Here is a 22,287-nt window from a genome sequence, read left to right as displayed (position 1 = left end):
AGCTCCCGGAGGGCCGCCCGGACTCGCGGTGCCGGGGATGAAGCGTCCGAGGCGGGCGCCCCCCGCCCCCCGCCCCCCGCCGCGCCCCGTGCGTGGCGCCCGCCGGACGCCCCCGGAGGAGCCCAGCCTGCCGCCGGCCGCCAAAAGCGCGGGAAGACCGCGGCCTGAGCCCCGGGGGAGAGGGCGCCGGGCAGGCCCCCCGACAGGCCCCCCGCCCGCGGCCCCTGCCCCGCCCGCCCCCGGCCGCCCCCGGCCGCCCCCGGCCCGGCCCGCCGCGCCGGGCTCGGGTTTCAGAGCCGCGCTCGGGCGCCGACCGGCCCGCGCCCCGCGCCCCGCGCCCCGCCGGCCGTTCCCACAGCGCGCCCCGCCCCCCGCCCCCCGCCGCCGCGCCCACGTGACGCCCGAGCCGCCGCGGCTCCGATTACCGCCGCCGCGCCAGTGCCCGCGCCGAGGCCGCGCCGCCAGCCGCCCGCCGCCCGCCGCCCGCCGCGCCCCCCGCGCCATGGCCCGCGCCGCCCCGCCGCCGCCCGCCGCCCCCGAGCGCCCCGGGCCCCGCCGCTGAGCGCCGCCGGGAGGCGCAGGCCCCGCCTCGGAGGAGCGCCCCGGCCCCGGCCCCGGCCCCGGCCCCGGCCCCGGCCCCTGCCCGCGCCCCCCGCGCCCCCCGGCCCGGCCCGGCCCGCCCCGGCCCGAGCATGGAGACGGCGGAGAAGGAGTGCGGCGCCCTGGGCGGGCTCTTCCAGGCCATCGTCAACGACATGAAGGTAACGGGGCGGCCGTGCGTGTCCTCGTCCGGGCCGGGGCCGGGGCCGGGGCCGGGGCCGGGCGGGGCGGGGCGGGGCGGGGCGGGGGTCCCGGCGCGGGGTCCCGCCGAGGCTGCTCCCGCGCGGCCGCTGCGCCCCGGCCCGGCCCGGCGCCTCCGCCCCCCGCCCCCCGCGCACCCTCCCCACCCGCCGCCTCCCCGCGGCCCTGGGGCCCGGACAATGCTGTCACCGCCGCCGAAAGCCGGGAAAAATAATAGAGCAGAGAGCCGTTAACTCCTTCCCCGCCGGCCGACCCCCTGCGGCGGGGCCCGGGTCCCCAGGCCTCTGGCCTCACCTTGCGGGGGGAGGGAGGCGCTGGGGTCCACCCGGCCTTCGCCACCACCCTCCCCGCATCCACCCCCAGCATCTCCGTCCAGGTCCGGGCAGGAGCAGGCCGCCAACTCTTGGCCCACCGCCGGCTCACTAGGAGGGGAAACTGAGGCCTGGGAATGGCTCAAGGTCACCAAGGAGATGGGCCGGCGCTGTCCCTGACCTCAGCCGTCTCCGCGGATCCGGCCGAGGGAGATCCTCTCTGGGGAGAGGCCAGGGTTCGGGGGGCTGGCCCAGGCTGACCAGGCAGGGAGGGGTTCCCGCTCCAGTGATAGGATGCGGCAGGGATCGGCGCTCCTGCCCTTCCTGAGGGTAGGATTCTGGGGGCAGGGGAAAGAAGTGGGCCCTCCGCGTGAACTCCTGAGCGCCCCCCACCCCGACACACACTCCCAAGTACCCAACACAGTCCCACGGGGACATCACAGGCCCAGGAGGAGGCCCCGCGGTGCCCAGGCAGGCCCTTCCCGAGGCCCCCAGCACTGCCAGGGGTCAGCCCCAGGGACAGCAGCCAGACCCCTGCCCCTGGAAGGGGCCCGAGGCCATGCCCACCTAGGACTTCAGGATTAGCGGCACATGGGCGTCCTCCGCCCCCATATAGGGTGCTCCCCTGAGACCTCCGTCCCTAGCCATCCCACGTCTGTGCCCCTCGGGCAGCCGTCAGGAGTCCTGGCCCCTCCACCCTCAGCAGCCCCTCCCGTGCTGTGGACATCACAGCCCTGGCCGCGGGACTCCTTCCCAGGACCAGGCAGCCTCGAGCACCCTCTCCCAGCTACTCCCAGGGCTGGGACCTTCCTCCACCCTCCTCCCGCTGGCAGCCTCTCTGCTCACACTACGGGGAGCAGCAGCTTCTCTGCATAGAGGACGGGGACAGGACTGTTCCCCCTCTCCAGGCAATTTGCAGGGAACTTTGAGAGCAGACAGAAGGAAGAGGGAGACATAGCGGGAGATTCAGGCAGGATTTTCTGACAACGTGGGGGTTTCACCCGGGGTGATGCCAGGGACCTATGACATACGCCTGTGTTCAGGACAGGGACAGAGCAGGGGACTGGGCCTGGAGGGTGATCACCTGGATTTGAGGGGCAGCTTCTGGCTGTAGTGATCTGAGCCGCAGAAGCAGCAGGGCTTCCCCAGACAGAGGGGGCTGAGCTGAGGAGCCTGAGCTTGCCCGTGAGGCCCGTGCACAGCACGTCCACTCGAGCAGGAGGGAGGCCTCCCTCAGCTACACCCGGAGGCCGGAGGCCGGATGGGTCGGGGGAGGGCACCGGCCCAAGGTTGGGGCTCCCTGCCTCTGTGCCTTGTTGAACTCAGCCTAGATGCCCACTGGGGGGCCAGGCCACCTGCTGAAGCCCAGAGAGGGCAAGGGCTTGCCCCAGATGGCGGGACCAGGCCAAGTGCCTTCAACGGAGTGAAGGAGGCCTCCCACTCAGCCCTGGCCCATCCAGAAAAGGGGGCTGTAAACTGTGCCTTCCTCCTGAAAGTGGGGAGGTGGCCCAGACATAGGCCCTGCTGCAGGGCAGGGGCGGGGGGCTTCTAGTGGAGAGGCAGGGATCGTGGGGTTAGCCAGCGTTAACTGAGCACTTACTGTGCCCTGGGCACAGTGCTAAGTGCTTCCCACGCAGTGTCTCCTTCAGTCTCCCCTAGGACCCAGTGACGTGGGGGCAGCCCCCAGCCCGATGTGACAGGTGAGGAAACAGGCCCAGAAGGGGGCCTGGTCCAGGATTCCCCAGAAAGCCCTGTCCCTGGGATCCCATCGTGGGGTTGGTTGCTCACCCCCACAGCCCATGCCGGACGACAACCACCGCCAGGTCAGAGACAGTCTCCGAGGGCCTCCCCCTCGGTCCTGTGCCATCCACCTGAGCAACTCTGGTAACAGGCCCTGGGGACAAGGGTGGGTGTTTCTCCCGTCTCTGTGCTCCTATCCCCTCCCCACCTTGCTGCCCAGATGCTCATCTCTCTGTACCCCCTGGAAGTAGGTGTAGTGACCAGTCAGACATGGGATCAGATCTTGCCCCTGCCACTTGGTGGCCTTGAGCAAGTCAGTTAATCTCCCTGAGCCTCAGTCTCCTGACCTGTAGAATGAGGGTGACGGGCATATTTATTTTATGGGGCTGTGCTAAAGACCCAACGTACTCACACAGTGAAATGGGCTTCGCGCAGTGCCTGGCTACCACAGCCCCTTGGCCGGCAGCAGTCACTGCCCCAGTGGTGGTAAGCCAGTCTGAGAGCCTGCCAGCCAGCGCATGGCCAGGATGAGGGTAGGGGCCCAGGGGAACACAGGGACCTCCCCCCACCCCTGGACCCTGGCTGCTCCATCCCCTCCACCTCTCCATCTCCAGGGTCCTGAATGAGTGACCTACTGGTGGGGGTGGGCTCCCGGGCTTAGAGACTGGGGAGGAGGAAGACCTGGGCCTGGCCTCCCCCAGCCCTGTCTTGTCCCCTCCCTACCGGGAGCTGAGAGTATGAAGGTCTGGGATGCAGTGAGCCTAGAGGCTGGGGAAATGGACCTCAGCCTGAGGACTTTAATGGAGTAGGAACTTATCTGTCCCCAGCTTCTCCTGGTCCCACAGAGGCTGCTCAGTGGCTGGGAAGGTGCTCTGGGTCAGGACACCTGCCCCCAGATCCCTGCATCCTCAGCATTGTCTTCCCCGGAGGTCTTAGCAAGGCTTCGGGGCTGAGATGTTGCAGTGATGTCAGGGTGCTACCTTTCAGAAGACTCTTTGGGGTGCCGAGATGAGGGTCAGCTCCTTGGGATTGCCAGGGACAACCCACCAGGCCCCTTTACCCTGAACTGCGCGCACATGGAGACAGCCCACCCACCACCTCTCCCATCCCGCTCCAGCCTGTGTGAACTCAAATATTTGCTTTCCCTGAGCGCTGGCTGGGCTGGGCTGGGAGGGGAGGAAGTTTCTAAGGCTATCAGAAGCTGTCCTGTCTCCTTCCACCCCTACAGGCTGTCCTCTGCTGGAGAGGCCATCTCAAACCTGCCCCTGGGTTCCAGTCTGGCAGAGCCTGCTTCTGGAGCCTTGAGGGCTGGGGTCTCTGCATTCCCTGTTTCCCCAGCAGCCCACTCCACAGCCTGCATAGAAGGGAGTGTTAGAAGCCCTTTGGGGCTGGGACTTTACTGCCCTTTGGCTCCCCTTCAAGCTTCAAGGCCTCCACAGGGCGCTCAGGCGAGGGCTGAGGTTTCTCCAGGACCCAGCCACCATGGAAGGACGCATTAGCCAGAAAAGCCCCTTGATCACACTGGACAACTTAGTCGCCAAGAGCCCAGTCTCCCTACTAGGAAACCCCCTCCCAACTCAGAGCTTTGGGCCAGGCTGGGATAAAGGCCACACTGTGTCCCCAGGAGGGGAGGGGAGCCGGGGGTGGAGAAAGGTGGCTCTGTTGGCCGCACAAGGCCCCATTCAGCCTGGGGCCTGGCTCTCCCAGGCGGGCTGGCTGGGCCCTGCAGCAGTCACAGCCTCCCCAGGCCTGGGAGCCACTGCGGCTGGCCTGGGATGGATGGGTGGCCAGGCTGGCCACAGCTTCCGGACCACAGGGTGGGGGCCCGCAGAGGCCCCGCTTGAGACCTGGCATGCCTGAGCCCTGCTGGTGGCACACCATGTCTCTGCCCTCGTGCCATGTGGACTACACCTATGTCAGGAGGGACACGGTTCCCCTCATGCGGCTCAGCCCAGAATCCCTGCTGGAACCCAAGGGAGCCCCCAGGAGACAGGACCTGCCATATACTGCTTCCACCTCCCCCAAGAGAGGGTGTGAACCAAAACAGTGGCCGCTATAGACAATAGGCCAGACTTCCTGACTGTCAGGGAGGGAGGGATGAGCAAAGGCACCTGTTCCCAGGGCCCATGGCTCTGTCCTTGGGCCTCTGCAGCCCCAGAAGGCCCAGGAGCCTCTCTCCTGGGGGCAGGGCTGAGACCTCAGAAACTGCCCAGAATCTGGACACAGGCATGTGGGGAGCCCAGCCCAGGTGAAGCCTTACAGTCTCCATAATCTCATTACCTCTCCCATCTCCTCGGCAGAGCTCCTACCCCATCTGGGAGGACTTCAACTCCAAGGCCACGAAGCTGCATTCCCAGCTGAGGTGAGGCTGCTGAGGGTGCCCCCGTTGGGGAGGGGACGGGCAGAGGAGAGGACACGACACCTCACCCACAGACCATCCACTGTCCATCTCCCCAGGACCACTGTGCTGGCTGCTGTGGCCTTCTTGGATGCCTTCCAGAAAGTGGCAGACATGGCCACCAACACCCGAGGTGGGGAGGGGGCGTGGCTGGAGGTTGGGTATGCCCCAGGTTGGGCTTGGAGGCTGCAAAGGCTGAGCAGAGTAGGAGCCACAGACAGGACACTGGGCCCAGAGTTGGGACCTTGAATTCTGTTCCCTAGTGGAATCGGCTGGTCGTGGAGAGAGTGAGCCTCCAACACGAGTGGCATGCAAGCAGGAGTGTGAAGGTGACAGGGATGTTAGTGGGGGATTCGCCCTCGCCCTGCGGCCGGCTGGATGCTCAGCCACAGTTCAGCCTTCAGGGCAGGGGTCCGCCGCGGCTTCTCCGCACCACCCACCTCTGCCGCGTCTGAGGGCACGCGGGGCAGGCGAGCCCCTGTTGGCCTTGCCATCTCCTCTGCCTTCTAGTTCAAGTAGCAGGGACAGGGGCCCCAGCTCCTTCGGGAGGTGAGAACCGGGGTAGCGGGCGCTTGGCGCCCTCACGCCTGCCTCTGGGCCCCCGCGGGGTTCCCAGCCGGAGGCGCTGGGCTGGCCCCCGGAACACCCGCCCTGCAGGCGGCCCGGCCCGCATAGGCAGGGCCTTGCCCCAGCGCAGAGGAGCCTCGCAAGTACTGAGGACCCATCCGATCCCCGATCCCCGATCCCCGATCCCCGATCCCCGCACGGACCGCGGAGGGTCCTCGGAGGAGCGCGGCCGCCCGAGCGCCCAGAGCTGGGGGCGGGGCGCGGGCTGCGGCTGCGAGGGCGGCCTTCGCGGGCCGGCGCGCCCCCTCGTGGCCGAGGCCGGGACTGCAGATGCCCCGGCGGGCCCCTTCCCACGCTGCGCTTGCCTCGCCAGGGGCCACGCGGGACATTGGCTCGGCGCTCACGCGCATGTGCATGCGCCACCGCAGCATCGAGACCAAGCTGCGGCAGTTCACCAAGTGAGTGGGCGCGGCGGGCGGCAGGGGGTGGGCGCGGGGCCGGGGACACCCGGTTGGTGGCCCTGACCCTCCCGTCCCACCGCAGCGCGCTGCTGGAGAGCCTCATCAACCCGCTGCAAGAGCGCATCGAGGACTGGAAGAAGTCGGCCAACCAGCTGGACAAGGACCACGCGAAAGGTGGGCCCTGGGCTCGGGCGGCCTTACTGTCCCCGTGGTGCAGAGCCCCCATCATAGCACTCCTCTCTCACCCCGTGCACAGAGTACAAACGAGCCCGGCATGAGATCAAGAAAAAGTCTTCAGACACGCTGAAGCTGCAGAAGAAAGCGCGCAAAGGTAGAGCCCACAGTGGCCCACGGAAGCGTAGCCCCACGGGGCCCTGCTCCACATACCCCACACCCTATGGGGCACCCCAGGGCGTCATCCTGGCTGGAGGGGCCCTCTCCTGGACCCAGGACCCTCCAACCCGCTGGGTGGGACAGAGGGAGCCTCCCTGCACCCCAGACCTGGCCCAGGCCCTCCCCTCTCAGGGAGGCAGCAGGAGGCCCAATAGGCCCAGGCACCCACACCCCTGCCCCAGGAGTGGCTCTTTCCATCCGGCTGTCTTTCACACATTCTTTCTTTCTCTGTCTCTCCTCCTCTCCTCCTCCCACATCCTTCCTGTAGAGCTACTTGGTAAGTCAAATGTCCGTCCCTCCAGCTGCTCCTCCCGTCCTTGTCCCATTTGTCTGTCTCCCCCAGCTCAGGGCCATTGGAAGGAGCCTCTCCAAGCCAAGGAGGAGCGAGGAAGGCGGTCGGTCCAGCGAGGGAGGGGCCTGGGGCACAGACCCCCTGGGGCCCTGGGGGCCCCTGGCCAGGGAAGAGTCCCAGGCCACTGCTGGGTCAGTCTGCCAGGCCAAGAGGGCTTGGACGGGGCGGGGGCGGGGTTGGGGGGGGCATAGGCCCCGGCTGCCCCGCTCCCACCAGGCCTGCCCAATCACCTGTCGCCTTCTCACTTCCTGTCTCACCATCTCTACATCATCCTCTTGCTTCTCTCTGTCTCTCTCGCTGCTTCTCTGTGTCGCCGTTGCTGTCCTTATGCATCACTCTCTGAGCTGAGTGGGAGCCCCCACCGAGACAGCCCCTTCCCCGCCCCCGGGGCCCAGCCCCTAGCTCTCCTGACCCCCACGCCCCTCAGTGGCCTGGCCCACAGCTGAGCCCCAGGTTCTACTTTGTCCAGCCCTCACCCTCTCCCTGTGCCCTGTCAGGTGAGGGGTTGCTGGTCCATGGGCAGTGAGGGTATCCTGAGGGTGGAAGGCTCAGCTGGGGAGGCCCCTGCTGGACTCGCCTGAGCACACCTGCTCCCAGGTCCCAGGTGGCTTTGCAGCTTTGGTGTCTTTCCTGTGTGTGTGTGTGTCTGTCTGTCCTCTCTGCCTGCTCTGGGAGCAGCCCCTGCACAAGCCCCAGAGTCCTGGCCGCCCTCCCCGGTCCCCAGCCCCACGGCCAGGGACAGCACCATAGGCCCAGAGCCAGGCTGGCATCCCCAGCGCGGCCTCTCCTCCCAACCCTTCCAGGGAAAGGAGACCTGCAGCCGCAGCTGGACAGCGCCCTGCAGGACGTCAACGACATGTACCTGCTGCTGGAGGAGACAGAGAAGCAGGCGGTGCGCCGGGCCCTGATCGAGGAGCGCGGGCGCTTCTGCACCTTCATCACTTTCCTGCAGCCCGTGGTGGTGGGTCCCTCAAAGTCAGGTGTTCTGAGCATCCCCACGGTTGTGCTAGTTGGAGGGTCTCCAAGAATCTCAGGAAATCCCAAGAATCAGAATTTGGGGACCACTGGTGGGGGTTCTAGGTGACTCAGAGGCCCCAGCCACTTGGCCGGACCCAGGGCTGACCACTTGAGCTCCGAGAAAGGCCACTTCTCAGTGATAGGTAGCTGGGCCCACGTGCTCATAGCCCACAGACAGGTCCCGTAGTGGACAGATGGTCACACTAGCCCCAGAGTGTCTCGTTCCAACCTCTGCCAGACCCAAGCAGTGGTGGGTGAGAGAGGAGAGGCTAGGGGAGGCCCATTCCTCCAGGGGCAGGGGGGCAGGGGGACAGGGGCCGGGCCGGTGGGCCTCACCTGCTGCTTCCTCAGAACGGCGAGCTGACCATGCTGGGAGAGATCACCCACCTGCAGGGCATCATCGATGACCTAGTGGTGCTGACCGCGGAACCACACAAGCTGCCCCCCGCCAGCGAGCAGGTATCGTCCTGGAGCTAGGGCCGTGGAGGGGGCAGCTTGCCATTGGCTGGGGACAGTGGAGGAAAAAAGAGGACAGAGGACCAGACATGTCCCCAGACATGCTGTGGGACACCCAGGAGCACCTGCCCAGGTGAGGGTGGGGGCCTCAATCTGAGAGCACATGGGCAGAGGTCCCGTGGGGCTTTACCCCGCCTCTGCCCCCAGGCTCCACCCCAGTGAGCCCCAGACCTGGTGATGCCTGCCAGTCATCCACACCCAGAACCTGTCCCCTCCCCTAGACTCAGGCACACAGGCCTGCTGACACAGGCCACCCTGCTCGGCTCAGCACTGTGCGCCCACTGCACTAGGGTCAGTTCCACCCGACAGGCCCGGGACGTCGCCCTCGCTAGGCCCTTCCCGTGTGCCCAGCCCTCTGCTGAGCACTTTCCGCAGCCATCCCAGTGAACCACCCCGTGGCCTACAAGACAGGACGACTCGCTGTACATCACGGGAGAAAGCAGATTCAGTGCGGTTCCAGGAACTTGCCCAAGGGGCTCAACAGAGCCAGGATTTGACTCTCATGATCACTGTCTTGGCTCCCCTGCCAGTGAGTCCCCAGGGACACTGGTTCTCCCATATCCCCTGCCTGGCCCAGGAGGGGGACAGCATCCTTGAGAAGCCGAGAGGGAGGAGTCTCCCCTGATGCTCCACCCTCACCCCTACCTTCAGACTCCCCTGCAAAGTATCCTGGGGCTTGGCTCTCATTAGGGAAGAGAGTGGGGGGCCTCTGGGGGGGTCCCCCAGAAAACGATAAGGCACTCTGCAGAGCAGGGCCGCCTCTCATGACCCCCACCCTTGTTCCTCTCCAGGTGATCAAAGACCTGAAGGGCTCAGACTATAGCTGGTCCTACCAGACCCCCCCGTCGTCGCCCAGCGGCTCTGGCTCACGGAAGTCCAGCATGTGCAGGTCAGTGCGGGGTTGATGGAGGCGGAGGAGGCAGGGGGATCCTAGGGGGGATGGGGAAGCTCCCAGCCAAGCTGCATTGAGAATTGCTTCAGGGCCCCAGGATTCACACAACTACGTCACGGAGGAATTTGCCAGTGTAGAGGACACGTACCCCGTCTCCAGGCTGCTGCCAGCACAGGCATGTGGTAGCAGGAAGCGGGCAGGAGCAGCTTCATTTAGGGAGCAGTCACTGTGTGCCAGTTGCCACACTAAATGCTTAATGCCTTTTCTTCATTGAATCCTCACCCCACCATGGTCTCCGTTTCACTGAAGGGGAAATTGAAGCGCGGGGTCCCAGCATTTCACTCTCCGGCTCTGCCCAATCCAGCAAAGTCAGTACAGGTGGAGGACAGTAAGGACTTAAGACACAGGAGGGAGGGGCACAGACACTTCTGGGAACATGTGCTGAGGCCACAAGGAAAGGGACACTCCAGCCTGGCTGGTTTCCAGCCAATGCCTCAGGCCAAACCCTGGCCCCGGAGTCTCATTCAGTCACCGCGCAGCCCCAGGATCAGGGAGGCCTCCAGGGCTGGCATCAGGGCGGGATTTGGAGGAGACATTTAAGATTCAAGGTTCCTTGGGCAAGAAGGCAGTGAGCACAGGGCGAGTTCCCCCCCGCTATTGGGGGAGGCTCCTCTGTCCCAGGCTCCCTTTCCCCAGAACCACCTCTGGCTGGGCATCTGGGCACGAGAGGTAAGCCAGGCACGGCCATCAGCAGCTCCTGTAGAGGGAGGAGAGCTAGGATTTGTTGGACGACCGGGTAGGTGTCCATCACAGCAGGGAGGGTTGCAGAGGACACCTGTGACCAAGGGTGGGGGCTGAGTAGCTTCAGGATCATGTTCAAAAAGAAGGCAGCCTTCGTTGCCCGAGAGTGAAGTGGTTGCACAGAGGACGTGAGCTACGGAGGACTTGACACACTGAAGGGGGGTGGAGGGGGTGAGGACAGTAGTGGGTCCAGGACCCACACAAACCATCACCACATCCTAGGTATCCAGTTAGGGTTTGACGGCAAAGATCAGACTTTGAGGAGGCAGTCCAGAAACGGTCAGACTCAGTTTCCCCATCACCAACATAAAGCCTACTGTTCTTAATGGCAAAGTAGGAAGCAAAGTGACTGCTCGGCCCTAAGAATGCCCTGGAATGCTGGGGTGCTCCGAGGGCAGGTACTGGGCCAGCTCTTGGGGGCTGTTCCCTGCCTGGGCCCCACCCCCATCCCACAACCCAACTCTTCTGTGGCACCTAAATCTCAGGACTTGTAGTCTGACTTTATCTTTTCCTTCCTTTGCCCCTCACCTCTTTCTTCCACCCTTGTCTGTCACCCTCCCCTCCATACACACCCTCGTGTCTCCCTGTACCCCTGTATCTGGCTGCTGTACCTCCTCCCTCGCTCCCCCCAGTGCCCCCAGCAGTGGTAGCAGCGCCAAGGGTGGCGGAGCCCCGTGGCCCGGGGGTGCCCAAACATACTCACCCAGTTCCACCTGTCGCTACCGCAGCCTGGCACAGCCAGCCACCGCCGCTGCCCGCCTCTCCAGCGTCTCCTCCCACGACTCTGGCTTCGTCTCCCAGGATGCCACCTACTCCAAGCCCCCCTCACCAATGCCTTCAGACATCACCAGCCAGGTGAGGAGGCATCTGCAGGGCCTGGAGGTCCCCAGGACCACCTCACTGGGGACCACCCTGGCTGAGGAGAGGTGAAGGTTTTAGAGTGGCCAGCATCTGCCTCAGCAGTGTCAGCAGGGGGCTTCTGTGGCTCCCCTTCCTCACCATTCCCTGGCTCCTTACCTACCACCTTCGCCTAGCCTGGGGAGCCCCGAGGGGACAGCTTAGCAGTTCTGATCCTTTGTGACCCTCCTCCCACATAGGCTTACTGTGATGGGGTGGCTGGCCGTGGGAGGCATCCCTGGGAGCCCCAGGACATCCTCCTGCTTCTGTACACTTGGGCCAGCTCATGCTGAGCCCAGAGACTGGCCCGTGAACCTCCTCAGATGCAGGCGCAGATCCTGCAGCCTCAGTGAAATGGGCAAACAGAGGGAGCCCAGTAGAAGGCAAAGGGAAGTCGAGCCACCTGCCCAGGGGGCTATCCTGAGGGTGTCAGGAGCGACTGCATTAGGATCCAGCCTGCTATTCCTCCCCACCAGGGCTAGTACCCCATTTGGGCTGGGTATTTTATCTTCTCCTGGTTTTTTTGCTCAAGGATGTCCCCATTACACTTCCAGTCTCTCTCCCTGTGCTGGCTCATTCCCATCAGTATACACACAAGCTCTAGTATCATGGATCTTACTTTTAAGATTTTATTTATTCATGAGAGGCACAGAGAGAGAGGCAAAAGCACAGACAACGGGAGAAGCAGGCTCCCTGCATGGAGACGGATGTGGGACTGATCCCCAGCCCCAAGATCACACCCTGAGCCAAAGGCAGACGCTCAACCGCTGAGCCACCCAGGCGTCCTGTATCACGCATCTTAAAAGCCGTCCCTTCTGACTATAAGAGAAAGGAGGGAAACTGAGTGGGGAAAAATTAGAGAGGAAGACAAACCACGAGAGACTCCTAACAAACAAAGGGTTGCCGAAGGGGAGGGTGGGTGGAGGGGGTGACTGGGTGCGGGCACTAAGGAGGGCACTTGATGGGATGAGCACTGGGATGATACTTTATGTTGGCAAGTTGAATTTAAATTTTTAAAAAGGGAAAAAAAAAGCCCTCCCTTCCCCCAGGTTATCCTCCAGCCACCTAGTATCCTTCACAACAGAACTTCTTAAAAGATTTTTCCACGCTAAACATCTCTACCTCATTTCCCATTGACTCCTATCTGCTTCCCCTATCTTATGACTGAAAATTTTTAGATTTGTTCATTTCTCCCATGTAGTTCTATCCATGCTTGCTGTATATATTTTGAGACTGTTTTATTAAATGCATACAAGTTTAAAATGTCAGCTTTTCATAGTGGATTGAATCTTCTAACATGATGTAGTTGATCCTCTGTTCCTTATAATGCTTTCTATCTTAAAGTCTGTTTTATGTTACTACAGCTATTTCAGCTGTGTTCTGTTCAAGATTTATATTACCATTTCCCACTTCTTTGCTCTTAAACTCACTATATTTGTATGTTTTAGATGAGTCTCTTATAAACAACAGATGTCCAGATTTTCTCTTATCCAGTCTGACAATCTCTATCTTTTAATCCGTATTCTTAGTCCACTTATATTTATTACGATTACTGACTTATTTGGACTTATTCTGTCTTTTTATTCATTCTGCTTTTTCTGTGCCTCTTTTGTCTCTTCCCTTGCCATTTGATTGTTTTCTTTTTCCCGTTCGTTCCTCCCTACTAGATTATAAATTGTATTCTATTTCTTTTCTTTTACAGGGTACTTTGAAATTTTATCATGCATCCTTACACAGGCTCACCTTCTGAATAATTCAATAACATTAATAAATATTTTAATTTAGTCACTCACTTCCTCCCCAACTTGTAAGGTATTATATGTTATCTCTACTTTTTTGGTAACACAAATGACACTTTTCTTCTTAATTTCATTATCATTTTCTACACATAGCATTTGTCTAGATTTATCCATATGTTTACACATTTTTTTTGTTCATCATTTTTTCTTGCACCTCAAATCTTTCTTCTTTCTGAAATATATCCTTTAGAAGTTCTTTTTCTAACTTTATTTTTTTTAAGATTTTATTTATTTATTTGTTCGTAGAGACACAGAGAAAGAGAGAGAGGCAGAGACACAGGCAGAGGGAGAAGCAGGCTCCACGCAGGGAGCCCGACGTGGTTCTCGATCCCAGGCCTCCAGGATCACACCCCAGGCTGCAGGCGGCGCTAAACCACTGCGCCACAGGGGCTGCCCTGGAAGTTCTATTAGAATAGATCTGTTGGGCAGCCCTGGGTGGCTCAGTGGTTTAGCGCCGCCTTCAGTCCAGGGCCTGATCCTGGAGACCTGGGATCGAGTCCCACATCCAGCCCCCTGCATGGAGCCTGCTTCTCCCTCTGCCTGTGTCTCTGCCTCTCTCTCTCTCTCTCTCTCTCTCTCTCATGAATAAATAAATCTTAAAAAAAAAAAGAAAGAACAGATCTGTAGTAGTAAATTCTTGGTTTTTGTTTATCTGTAAACATGTTTCATTTTGTTATCTTTCTTGAAAGTTTGGCCAAGGACACAATTCTGAGATGACAGTCATTCCCTCTCCAGACTTTGAAGGTATTTTTCCACTGTGTTCTCACTTCCGTTGTTGGTTGAGAGGTCTGCCGTCCGCCAGATTTTGTTGCCCTTCATGAGTGAGCTTACTTTGCTCCCTGATCACTTTTAAGATCTTGGCTCTTCAGTTTGTGTCTAGTTGCAGATTTGTTTTTAGCCTCATTTGATATGTTTATATTCCTATATCTGTGTATTCATGTCTTTCACATGTTCTGGAAATTTTCAGGCATTATTTCTGTATTCCTGCATTCGTCCTTTCTATTCTTTCCCTCTGAGATTCCAATTCCGCGTGTTATCAGACCTCCTCATTTATCCTTCTGTGTCTTCTCTTAATTCTCACAGTTTCCATCCCCTCACTTCTCTGTACAATGTTCTGGATCATTTATGCAGGTCTGTCTTCCAGTTTCCTTTTCTGTCTGTTAACAGCAATTTAACCTCTCCATTGAGGCTCGTTTCTAACTTGTTATTTTAAAATAATTTCGGACTTGTAGACAAGTTGCAAAAAGTACAGAATTCCCACTGGCTGCTCCCAAACCTCCCCTAATGTTAACCCCTTATGTAGCTACCAAACCAGGAACAAACACCGGCATGTGTGGATACAGTCTTTTTTCAAATTTTGCCAGTTTTCTCACTAATTCCCTCTTCTGATCCAGGAGTGCAGGATCCAGGGCTGGACCCCAGGTCGCGTTTAGTTGTTATATCTCTTTCAGCTTCTCCGATCTGTAGTGATTCTTCAGTCCTTTCATGACTTTGATGCTCTTGAAGACTACCAATCAGGTATCTTTTAGAACATTTCGCAGTTTGGGTATGTCTAGTGTCTTCCCAAAATTAGATTGAGGTCATGGATTTCTGACAAGAATACCACAACGACATCATATTGTTCCTCATCCTCACCAACCCCGGGTATTTTGCATCTTTTTCATTTTAGCCATTCTAGAGGGTGGATAGTGGTAGTGCCCAGTATTTTTTTAATTTGCACTTCCCTAACGAGGAATGAGGTTGAACATCTGTTCATACTTCTGAAGGCCACTGGGCTGTCCTCTTTTATGAAGGACCTATTCAAATTTCTGCCCATTTTCTACTGGGTTGTTTGCTTCCTGATTCTGAGAACTTCTTATATATTATGGATACAACTACTTCATCTGAGATCTTCTCTGTTTCTGTGGGTTCCCTTTTTACTCTCTTAATGGATTTCTTAATGATCTAAAATTCTTAATTTTAGGGATCCCTGGGTGGCGCAGCGGTTTGGCGCCTGCCTTTGGCCCAGGGCGCAATCCTGGAGATCCGGGATCGAATCCCACGTCAGGCTCCCGGTGCATGGAGCCTGCTTCTCCCTCTGCCTGTGTCTCTGCCTCTCTCTCTCTCACTGTGTGCCTATCATGAATAAATTAATAAATAAATAAATAAATAAATAAATAAATAAATAAATAAATAAATAAATAAAATTCTTAATTTTAGTGGACGTCGTTTGTCCAGTTTATTCATTTTTTTCAAATTGTGCTCTTTTTGGCCTGAGATATATTTGTCTACTCCAAGGTCACAAAGATATTTTCCTCAAAAAGCCTTTTTACCTTTTTCATTTAGATGTGCAGCTCATCAGGAACTGATTGTGTGCACACGCATGTGTACACGTGCACATGTGTCATTTGAAGTAGGGGTTGTTTTTCCACACAGATATCTAATTGGTGATTTATTGAAAAGACCATCTTTCCCCTCTTGCACTACAGTGTTGCCTCAGTTATAAATCAGGTGTTATCTACATGCCTGTAGCTATTTTTGGAGTTTGTATTCTGTTCTGCTGGTTAACTTGTGTTCTCATACCAATACTATACCGCCTTAATATGTAACTATACAAAACTTTGTGGGTTTTTTTGTTTTTTTTTTTTTAAATATTTTTTTAAATTTATTTATTCATGATAGTCACAGAGAGAGAGAGAGAGAGGCAGAGACACAGGCAGAGGGAGAAGCAGGCTCCATGCACCGGGGGCCCGATGTGGGATTCGATCCCGGGTCTCCAGGATCGCGCCCTGGGCCAAAGGCAGGCGCCAAACCGCTGCGCCACCCAGGGATCCCTATACAAAACTTTGATATGTGGTAACAAAAGTTTTCCATCTTTGTTATTCTTCAGTATCACCTTATCTACTTTTGGCCTTTAGAAATTCCTTGATTTTTAATGTCTGCTTGTCAGTTTCCATAAAAAAAAAAAAACAGTAACAGCAACTCCTGGGGTTTTGACTAGGGATTGTTCTCCATTTATTTCGGCTTTTCCTTCTCTTGGTAGTGTTTTGTAGTTTGCATGTAAAGATCTTGCACATCTATCATTGGTATTTTTTTCCTGGGTATTTGATGTTTATTGGTGGTTTTATTTATTTATTTATTTATTTGAGAAAGAGGGAGTGAGCAGGGGGAGGCACAGAGAGAGACGGAAAAGTAGACTCCATGCTGAGCTTGGAGCCCAACGTGGGGCTTGACCCACAACTCTGAGATCTTAACCTGAGCTGAAATCGAGTCAGATGTTCAACCAACTGAGCCAACAAGGCACCCCTATTGATGCTATTTTAAATTCTATTGGCTTTTGAGGAGGTTTTTTGTTTCTTGGCTGCTGGAAATTTGATTTTTTTTCTTTGGTATATTGACCTTACACTCACATTTATTAAAACCACTTATTTCTAATACTTGTAGATTCTTTTGAGTATTCTATATATGTGACAGTCCTATCTTTTATAAGTAATGACCACTTTTTTCTTCCTTTCCAATCCTTTTGCTTTCTGTTACTTTTTCTCACCTTACCGCCCTGCTAGGATTTCCAGTACTGAGCAGAAATGGTGATCATGGGCATCCTTATCTTTTTCCCCACTCTCAGAGGGAAATACATTGATATTTTTGTAGATATTCCTTATTATCAGACTAAGGAAGCTCTTTTCTATCCCTAGTTTGTTTGTTCATGAACTAACTTTGAATTTTTCCACTGAGTGTTCCAAATGCTTTTCCATTGTTTTTTGTTGGCTTTAACAATTATATTGGTGAAAATCCAAATTTTCATATTTCATCTGAATCCTCGCCTATGGTACTTTGTTTCCTTTTATTTTGGTGATCTTGGTTCATCATAAACTGTAAGAAAAATCTGGGGGTCTAAATTAAGGAGAATATGGAGAATTTGGCAGGGCAGACGTGCTACTAATAATGGATCCTTTCCAGGTACCCTGGCTTAGTCCGGGCCATCACAGGGCAAGCCCCCCACGTTGCCCCTTGCCCAGTCTCCCAGCCACTGTACCGCACTCATTATGTGCCCCAGGAAGCCTTCATGGCCCTGTGCCTACCCTGGCTGCTTTTGTCTTCATTCCTCTGTCTTCTTTTGAGTTGGGGGCTTCCCAGGCTACCTACCACCCGGAGCAGGAGTCTCCCCTGCACTCTTGGTAGACTCAAAAATGATCTTCTCCCCCCACCATTCTGTGAAACGGTTCTCGAGGTCTCCAGGGATGCCTCTTTGCCCTCATCTGAAGGATCCCCCATAACATCAGCACCACTAACTGTCCCTCCTCCACATGGTAGGTCCTTCCAAGTTCTGTGACATCATCTGCTTATGGTTTTCTTCTCACTTCTCTGGCAGCTACTTGTTCCTCTCCTTTGCTGGACCTTCCTTTTCTTCTCAGCGCTGAGCATGGGCATGCCTGAGGTCCTTGAACCTTCTCTCTAACTGCCCTTGTTGCTGAAGTGACCTTACTCTGTCGCATGGCTGTTAATCGGTGGCTCCAACCTTGTCTTCTCCCTAAACTCCAGACATGTAAATGCGGTTACCTAATCACAATCTGTGCGTAGATACCTAACAGGGAGCTCAGGATGGAACCCTGGGCTCTTTCCTTCCCGCAGGCCAGCCCTTCTGACATGACAGGGACACTGTCAACCCCGCTGCCCTCCCTAGTGTCTTTCCCTTGCCCACCACTTCCAGGCCGTCAGCCGCGAGTCCTGCCATTCAGCCTCACAACCTGTGGCTCCTGGGCCAGGCCACGGGGTTGGTCAGCGCCCGCGGCGTGCACTCGGGGTGCTGAGGTCTGCTGCAGATGCTCGCAGGGTGGCGGGTGGGGCGCCAAAGCGGAAGGCCGTGCTGCATGCCGGTGCTGTGACCAGCTCTGTTCTCTCCTCTCCTCGTGGCCTCCCCGCCTGCCCCCGCATGGCAGAAGTCCTCCAGCTCCGCGTCCTCAGAGGCCTCGGAAACCTGCCAGTCCTGTTAGCGAGTGCAGCTCCCCCACTTCGGTCAGTGCTCCCGCCTGTGTGGGATGCAGGGAGGGCCCAGGGTCTACCCCGGGGGGTGCACACAGTGCCTGCTCCCCCAGGAGGAGCTGCCTGGGCACACCTGCAGCCACTCCCAACACCATCTTTCCCTCCCAGACGTGCCTTCCTACCCCGGGCCTGGAGGGACTGAGAGGTCATGGCGTCCTCCATTCTCTGCCCTTGGCCACGATCACGAGCCTGAGGCCCCTTGTGGGTCTGAAAACCCTGAACCTCAACTGTAACAAGGGGATCCTTCACCGAGGACGCAGGGCCAAGGGCCCCCTGACCTGTCTGCCACACCTTGCAGGACTGGGCCAAGGCAGGCCCCCACGAACAGCCCTCAGGCACCAGCCTGCAGCGGAGGAAGGACCGGGCTGAGCACCCCCGAGACACAGAGGCAGGCCTGGCCAGCGGGGGCACCCTGGGCCCCAGTGGGGAGGAGGCCCCACGACCCCGCATGTCCCCTGCCACGATCGCAGCCAAGGTAGGTGCCCGCTCCCCTGGTGGCCCAGCCCGGGGCCCCACCTTCACTCCCAGGCCAGTGCCAGGAGGGCCCGGGAAGTGGTCTCGGGCCGGCCCCTGTCCACCCGGCAGGAGCCCCCTGGAATCTGGGCTGAGGGGGGGCAGCAGGGAGCCGGCTTCAGCCTGCAGTCTTCCCACCCCCAGCACGGTGAGGAGGTGTCCCCGGCAGCCAGCGACCTGGCCATGGTGCTGACCCGCGGCCTGAGCCTGGAGCACCAGAAGAGCAGCCGGGACTCGCTGCAGTATTCCAGCGGCTACAGCACGCAGACCACCACGCCGTCGTGCTCTGAGGACACCATCCCGTCCCAAGGTAGGCCCTGGGGCCGGGGCCGGGCCGGGTCACCGGGCCTTCGAGGCCCCGGCCCCGGCCCCGGCCCACCGCCTCCCGTGCCCTCAGGCTCCGACTACGACTGCTACTCCGTGAACGGAGACGCGGACGGCGAGGGCCCCGCCGAGTTCGACAAGTCCTCCACCATCCCCCGCAACAGCAACATCGCCCAGAACTACCGCCGCCTGATCCAGACCAAGCGCCCGGCCTCCACGGCGGGGCTGCCCAGCGCCTCGGGCGCACCGCCCGGCGTGGCCACCATCCGCCGCACGCCGTCCACCAAGCCCGCCGTGCGCCGCGCGCTCTCCAGCGCCGGCCCCATCCCCATCCGGCCGCCCATCGTCCCCGTGAAGACGCCCACGGTGCCCGACTCCCCCGGTTACTCGGGGCCCACGCGGGCCGGCAGCGAGGAGTGCGTCTTCTACAGCGACGAGGCCGCCTCGCCCCTGGCGCCGGACCTGGCCAAGGCGTCGCCCAAGAGGCTGAGCCTGCCCAACACGGCCTGGGCCAGCCCGGCCCCCGAGGCGGCCAGCTACGCCGGGCTGGCGGCGGACGACGACGAGCAGCAGCAGCAGCTGGCCGCCAACCGGCACAGCCTGGTGGAGAAGCTCGGGGAGCTGGTGGCGGGCGCCCACGCCCTGGGCGAGGGCCAGTTCCCCTTCCCCACCGCCCTGGCCGCCCCCGCCGAGGAGACGCCCAGCCCGCCCCCCGCCGCCGCCGGGGACCCCCCCGCCGAAGACATGCTGGTGGCCATCCGCCGCGGGGTGCGGCTCCGCAGGACCGTCACCAACGACAGGTCGGCGCCCCGCATCTTGTGATGGCGCCGCCCTCCCGCCCTCTGGCCCCCTGAGAGGCCGTGGCCTGGCTGGTGAACAGCAGACGCTCAGAGCGAAGGCACAGCGTGGAGAGCAGAACCAGGCAAGCTTTCGGTTTTTTGTTTTTTAAGTCACATGAGGCAAAGCCACTGGATGGAAAGACACGTGTCTTGGATTTCAGTACTTAAGCGGGAAGTGACTTCTTTAACACAGCTCGCCAGCTCTGAGCCTACAGGCCTTGAACTGGATTTGGAGCCTGTTTTTTACGTCTCTTGCCTGCTCTGCCCTCCTCTTCCTCTTCCAAGGCCCTGCCTTTCCCTGTCTCAGCGCGCCCTGGTCTGGGCCCTAGGGCCGCAGCTTAGGCGACCAGGCCCAGCTTCTCCTGAATGCCAGCCCCCCCCCCACCCCGCCCCTGGCCGGGCTCCTCTCTCCTCCCTTCTCTCCTCTCCCCGGCTCCCCTCAGTCAGGGAGGCAGGCTGTCTGTGGAGGGGCCAGGCACCCAGTCGGGCCAAGGTGTCAGATTTGACTGAAGCTACACAAAATGGCATTTGGGTGGGGAGCACAGACTGAGGTGGGAAGGTCCACCCTGCTGTGGGGGGAATGCGGCCCACAGGCCCAGGGCCCCAAGTTAAATCCTGGGGAACTGTGTGGAGGAGGCCATGGACGCTGAAGTGTGTGGCTGAGGTTGAGGGCAGGGCAGTGGGGAAGGATCCAGAGGCCTGACAGTCATCTGGCCAGCCCTCTGGGAGCTGCTTTCAGATGAGACTTTAACTCTGGAGGCACTTTGGTCACGGTTTCAGCCACCTTTGGGGGTAGGGGCTGGAGCTGTAGAGGGTATGGGGGGTTATTTTATGAATATAATAATAAAATAAAGCTGACTGGACAAGGACTATGTGTGGGGACAGGGTGGACAGTACAGGGTGTCCGAGAGTGCCTGAGGGACAAGGGGTCCTCACAGTGGCCCGGTGGGCCCATGGCCGGAGGAGGAGGGCCAAATTGGCTTCCCCAAAGCCAAGGGGTAGTTGTTTTTTCCTCCAGTTTCTGGAGCAAAGCCAAAATAAGGTTGGGGAGGGCCAAGGTGGGGCCTCCAGCATGACCACTTGGATGGGGGTGAGGTGTGATCCGGGGAGATTGGCTTTGACTCTCTGTTGCCAGAGGAGATGCCATCCCGGCACAGTCCCCCCGGCCCCCAGTCCTGTGCTGGCGGTGGGTGCAGGGTGGGGGTGCCCTCCCCTCCATTTACCGAGTCCCGCCAACTCTAAGCAGCAGGTAGAAGCAGGTGAGTCTAGGGCGAGTGGAGGGCTTCCTGTTGTCCTGCAGGCCAGCAGAGAGGGTGGCCGGGCTCGGAGGGCAGCAGGACCACAGGGCAGGGGCCTCCCGGGGTCAGGAGAGCGGGCTTTTCCTGGTCTGGATGGGGTGGGGTTGGGTCTGAGTCAGCGCCAGGCTGGAGCTCCTGGTAGTTCTGCAGGGAACTGGGATCCAAGTAAGGCGGCCAGGCAGGTCTGGGGAACCAAGGATGCTCCTGAGTGGATGGAGCCCCCCGGGCTCCCCAAGCACAGATGGAGAAAGGTTTCTGTAAGTTGCTGGGTCTGAGAACAGCCTTGCTGAATGCTCAGACCAACCCGAGAGCCCGGGTTAGGGCACCTGGAGAGGGCCCAGGTGCGGGAAGGCCTGGAGCGCCGGGAGAGCAGGTGGCCGGTGTAAGGAGCCGCGGGGGTGTGGGGGGTTTGCACTGCCCCTCCCCGAAGGGCTGTGCTGGTCTTTACCCCGGTGGGCTGAGGGAGGAAGATGCAGGATGTGTGATGTGAGCAGGGTAAGGAGCGCGGTGGGGGGTAGGGTGGGGGGGGTGGCTTGGGAGGCCCGAGGAGGGGCCCCCAGGCTCATGCCTCCTCCCCTCCAAGCCACCCCAGGGTGTACATAACTCCTCCATCCCCCTGACCACCTATCTCCCAGTTAGTGACCACCTCTTAGGCCCACCCCCTTGGGATCCGAGCCAACCATCCCACATCACAAACTTTGGTTTGGGGGACTTCTTTACGTTCTTTTTTTTTTTTTTTTTTCTTTTTTGTACAGAGAAATATTCTTTTCAAAAGCGTCTTTTGACTGAAGTAACTTTTCTGGTGCTGTTGTTAACTTGTTCCTTTTTTTAATTTATTTCCCCACCCTGAGTCTCCCCTCTTGGCTCCTACTCACCCTTTCTTCCCTCCACCCCTCCCCACCCAGCCCCATCCCATTTGACCCATTTTGTTTCTTTTCTTTCTGTCCGTTTTTTGGATAAATGATCCTCTCCTCCCTGCCCCCTCCACCCCGCCCTCCCCTCGATTTAAATAGTCACTGCTACAAGTAACAAATGCACTGTGAAGATTCCAGTATTAATAAAGTTGTACTGTAATTAACACCCTTGCCTCCGTCTGGCTTCCTCCAGGGCCGCTCCCCAGCCCCCTGCAGCAGCCCCGGCGCCTTTCCCGCCGCAGGTCCGGCCTGGGGCAGGGGCACCCTGGGAGCCCGGGCTCCGTGGGCCAGGGGCAGGGGCGGCCAGGTCTTGCGCCGGGACCTATGCCTTTGAATTCCTCTGTCCCTGCCCAGGAGGCACTGAGGAGGGCAGGTCTGGGAGCAAGTCCCTCAAACACCATTTCTAGGCCCCCAGGCTAAGGCTTCACCCAT

The 22,287-nt window shown here is 58.9% G+C and overlaps 1 protein-coding gene across 1 annotated transcript; it reads left to right on the top strand.

The window, feature by feature from the left end:
- The first annotated feature begins 611 nt into the window (after nucleotides 1-611).
- MTSS2 (MTSS I-BAR domain containing 2) lies at nucleotides 612-22,021 on the top strand. The gene is given in 15 exon segments (XM_025426793.3): nucleotides 612-761; nucleotides 5,153-5,214; nucleotides 5,310-5,383; nucleotides 6,191-6,275; nucleotides 6,361-6,452; nucleotides 6,535-6,609; nucleotides 7,827-7,984; nucleotides 8,392-8,499; nucleotides 9,348-9,445; nucleotides 10,882-11,104; nucleotides 17,865-17,912; nucleotides 17,914-17,940; nucleotides 18,266-18,442; nucleotides 18,625-18,790; nucleotides 18,878-22,021. Coding segments are annotated over 15 exon segments (2,211 nt in total). The 5' UTR covers nucleotides 612-692; the 3' UTR covers nucleotides 19,627-22,021.
- Nucleotides 22,022-22,287: the final 266 nt, after the last annotated feature.

Source organism: Canis lupus, chromosome 5 (assembly GCF_003254725.2).
Source record: "Canis lupus dingo isolate Sandy chromosome 5, ASM325472v2, whole genome shotgun sequence".
NCBI classification, from domain to species: domain Eukaryota; kingdom Metazoa; phylum Chordata; class Mammalia; order Carnivora; family Canidae; genus Canis; species Canis lupus.
Note: the sequence above shows the minus strand (reverse complement) of the source record. Positions and strands in the feature narration are given on the sequence as shown.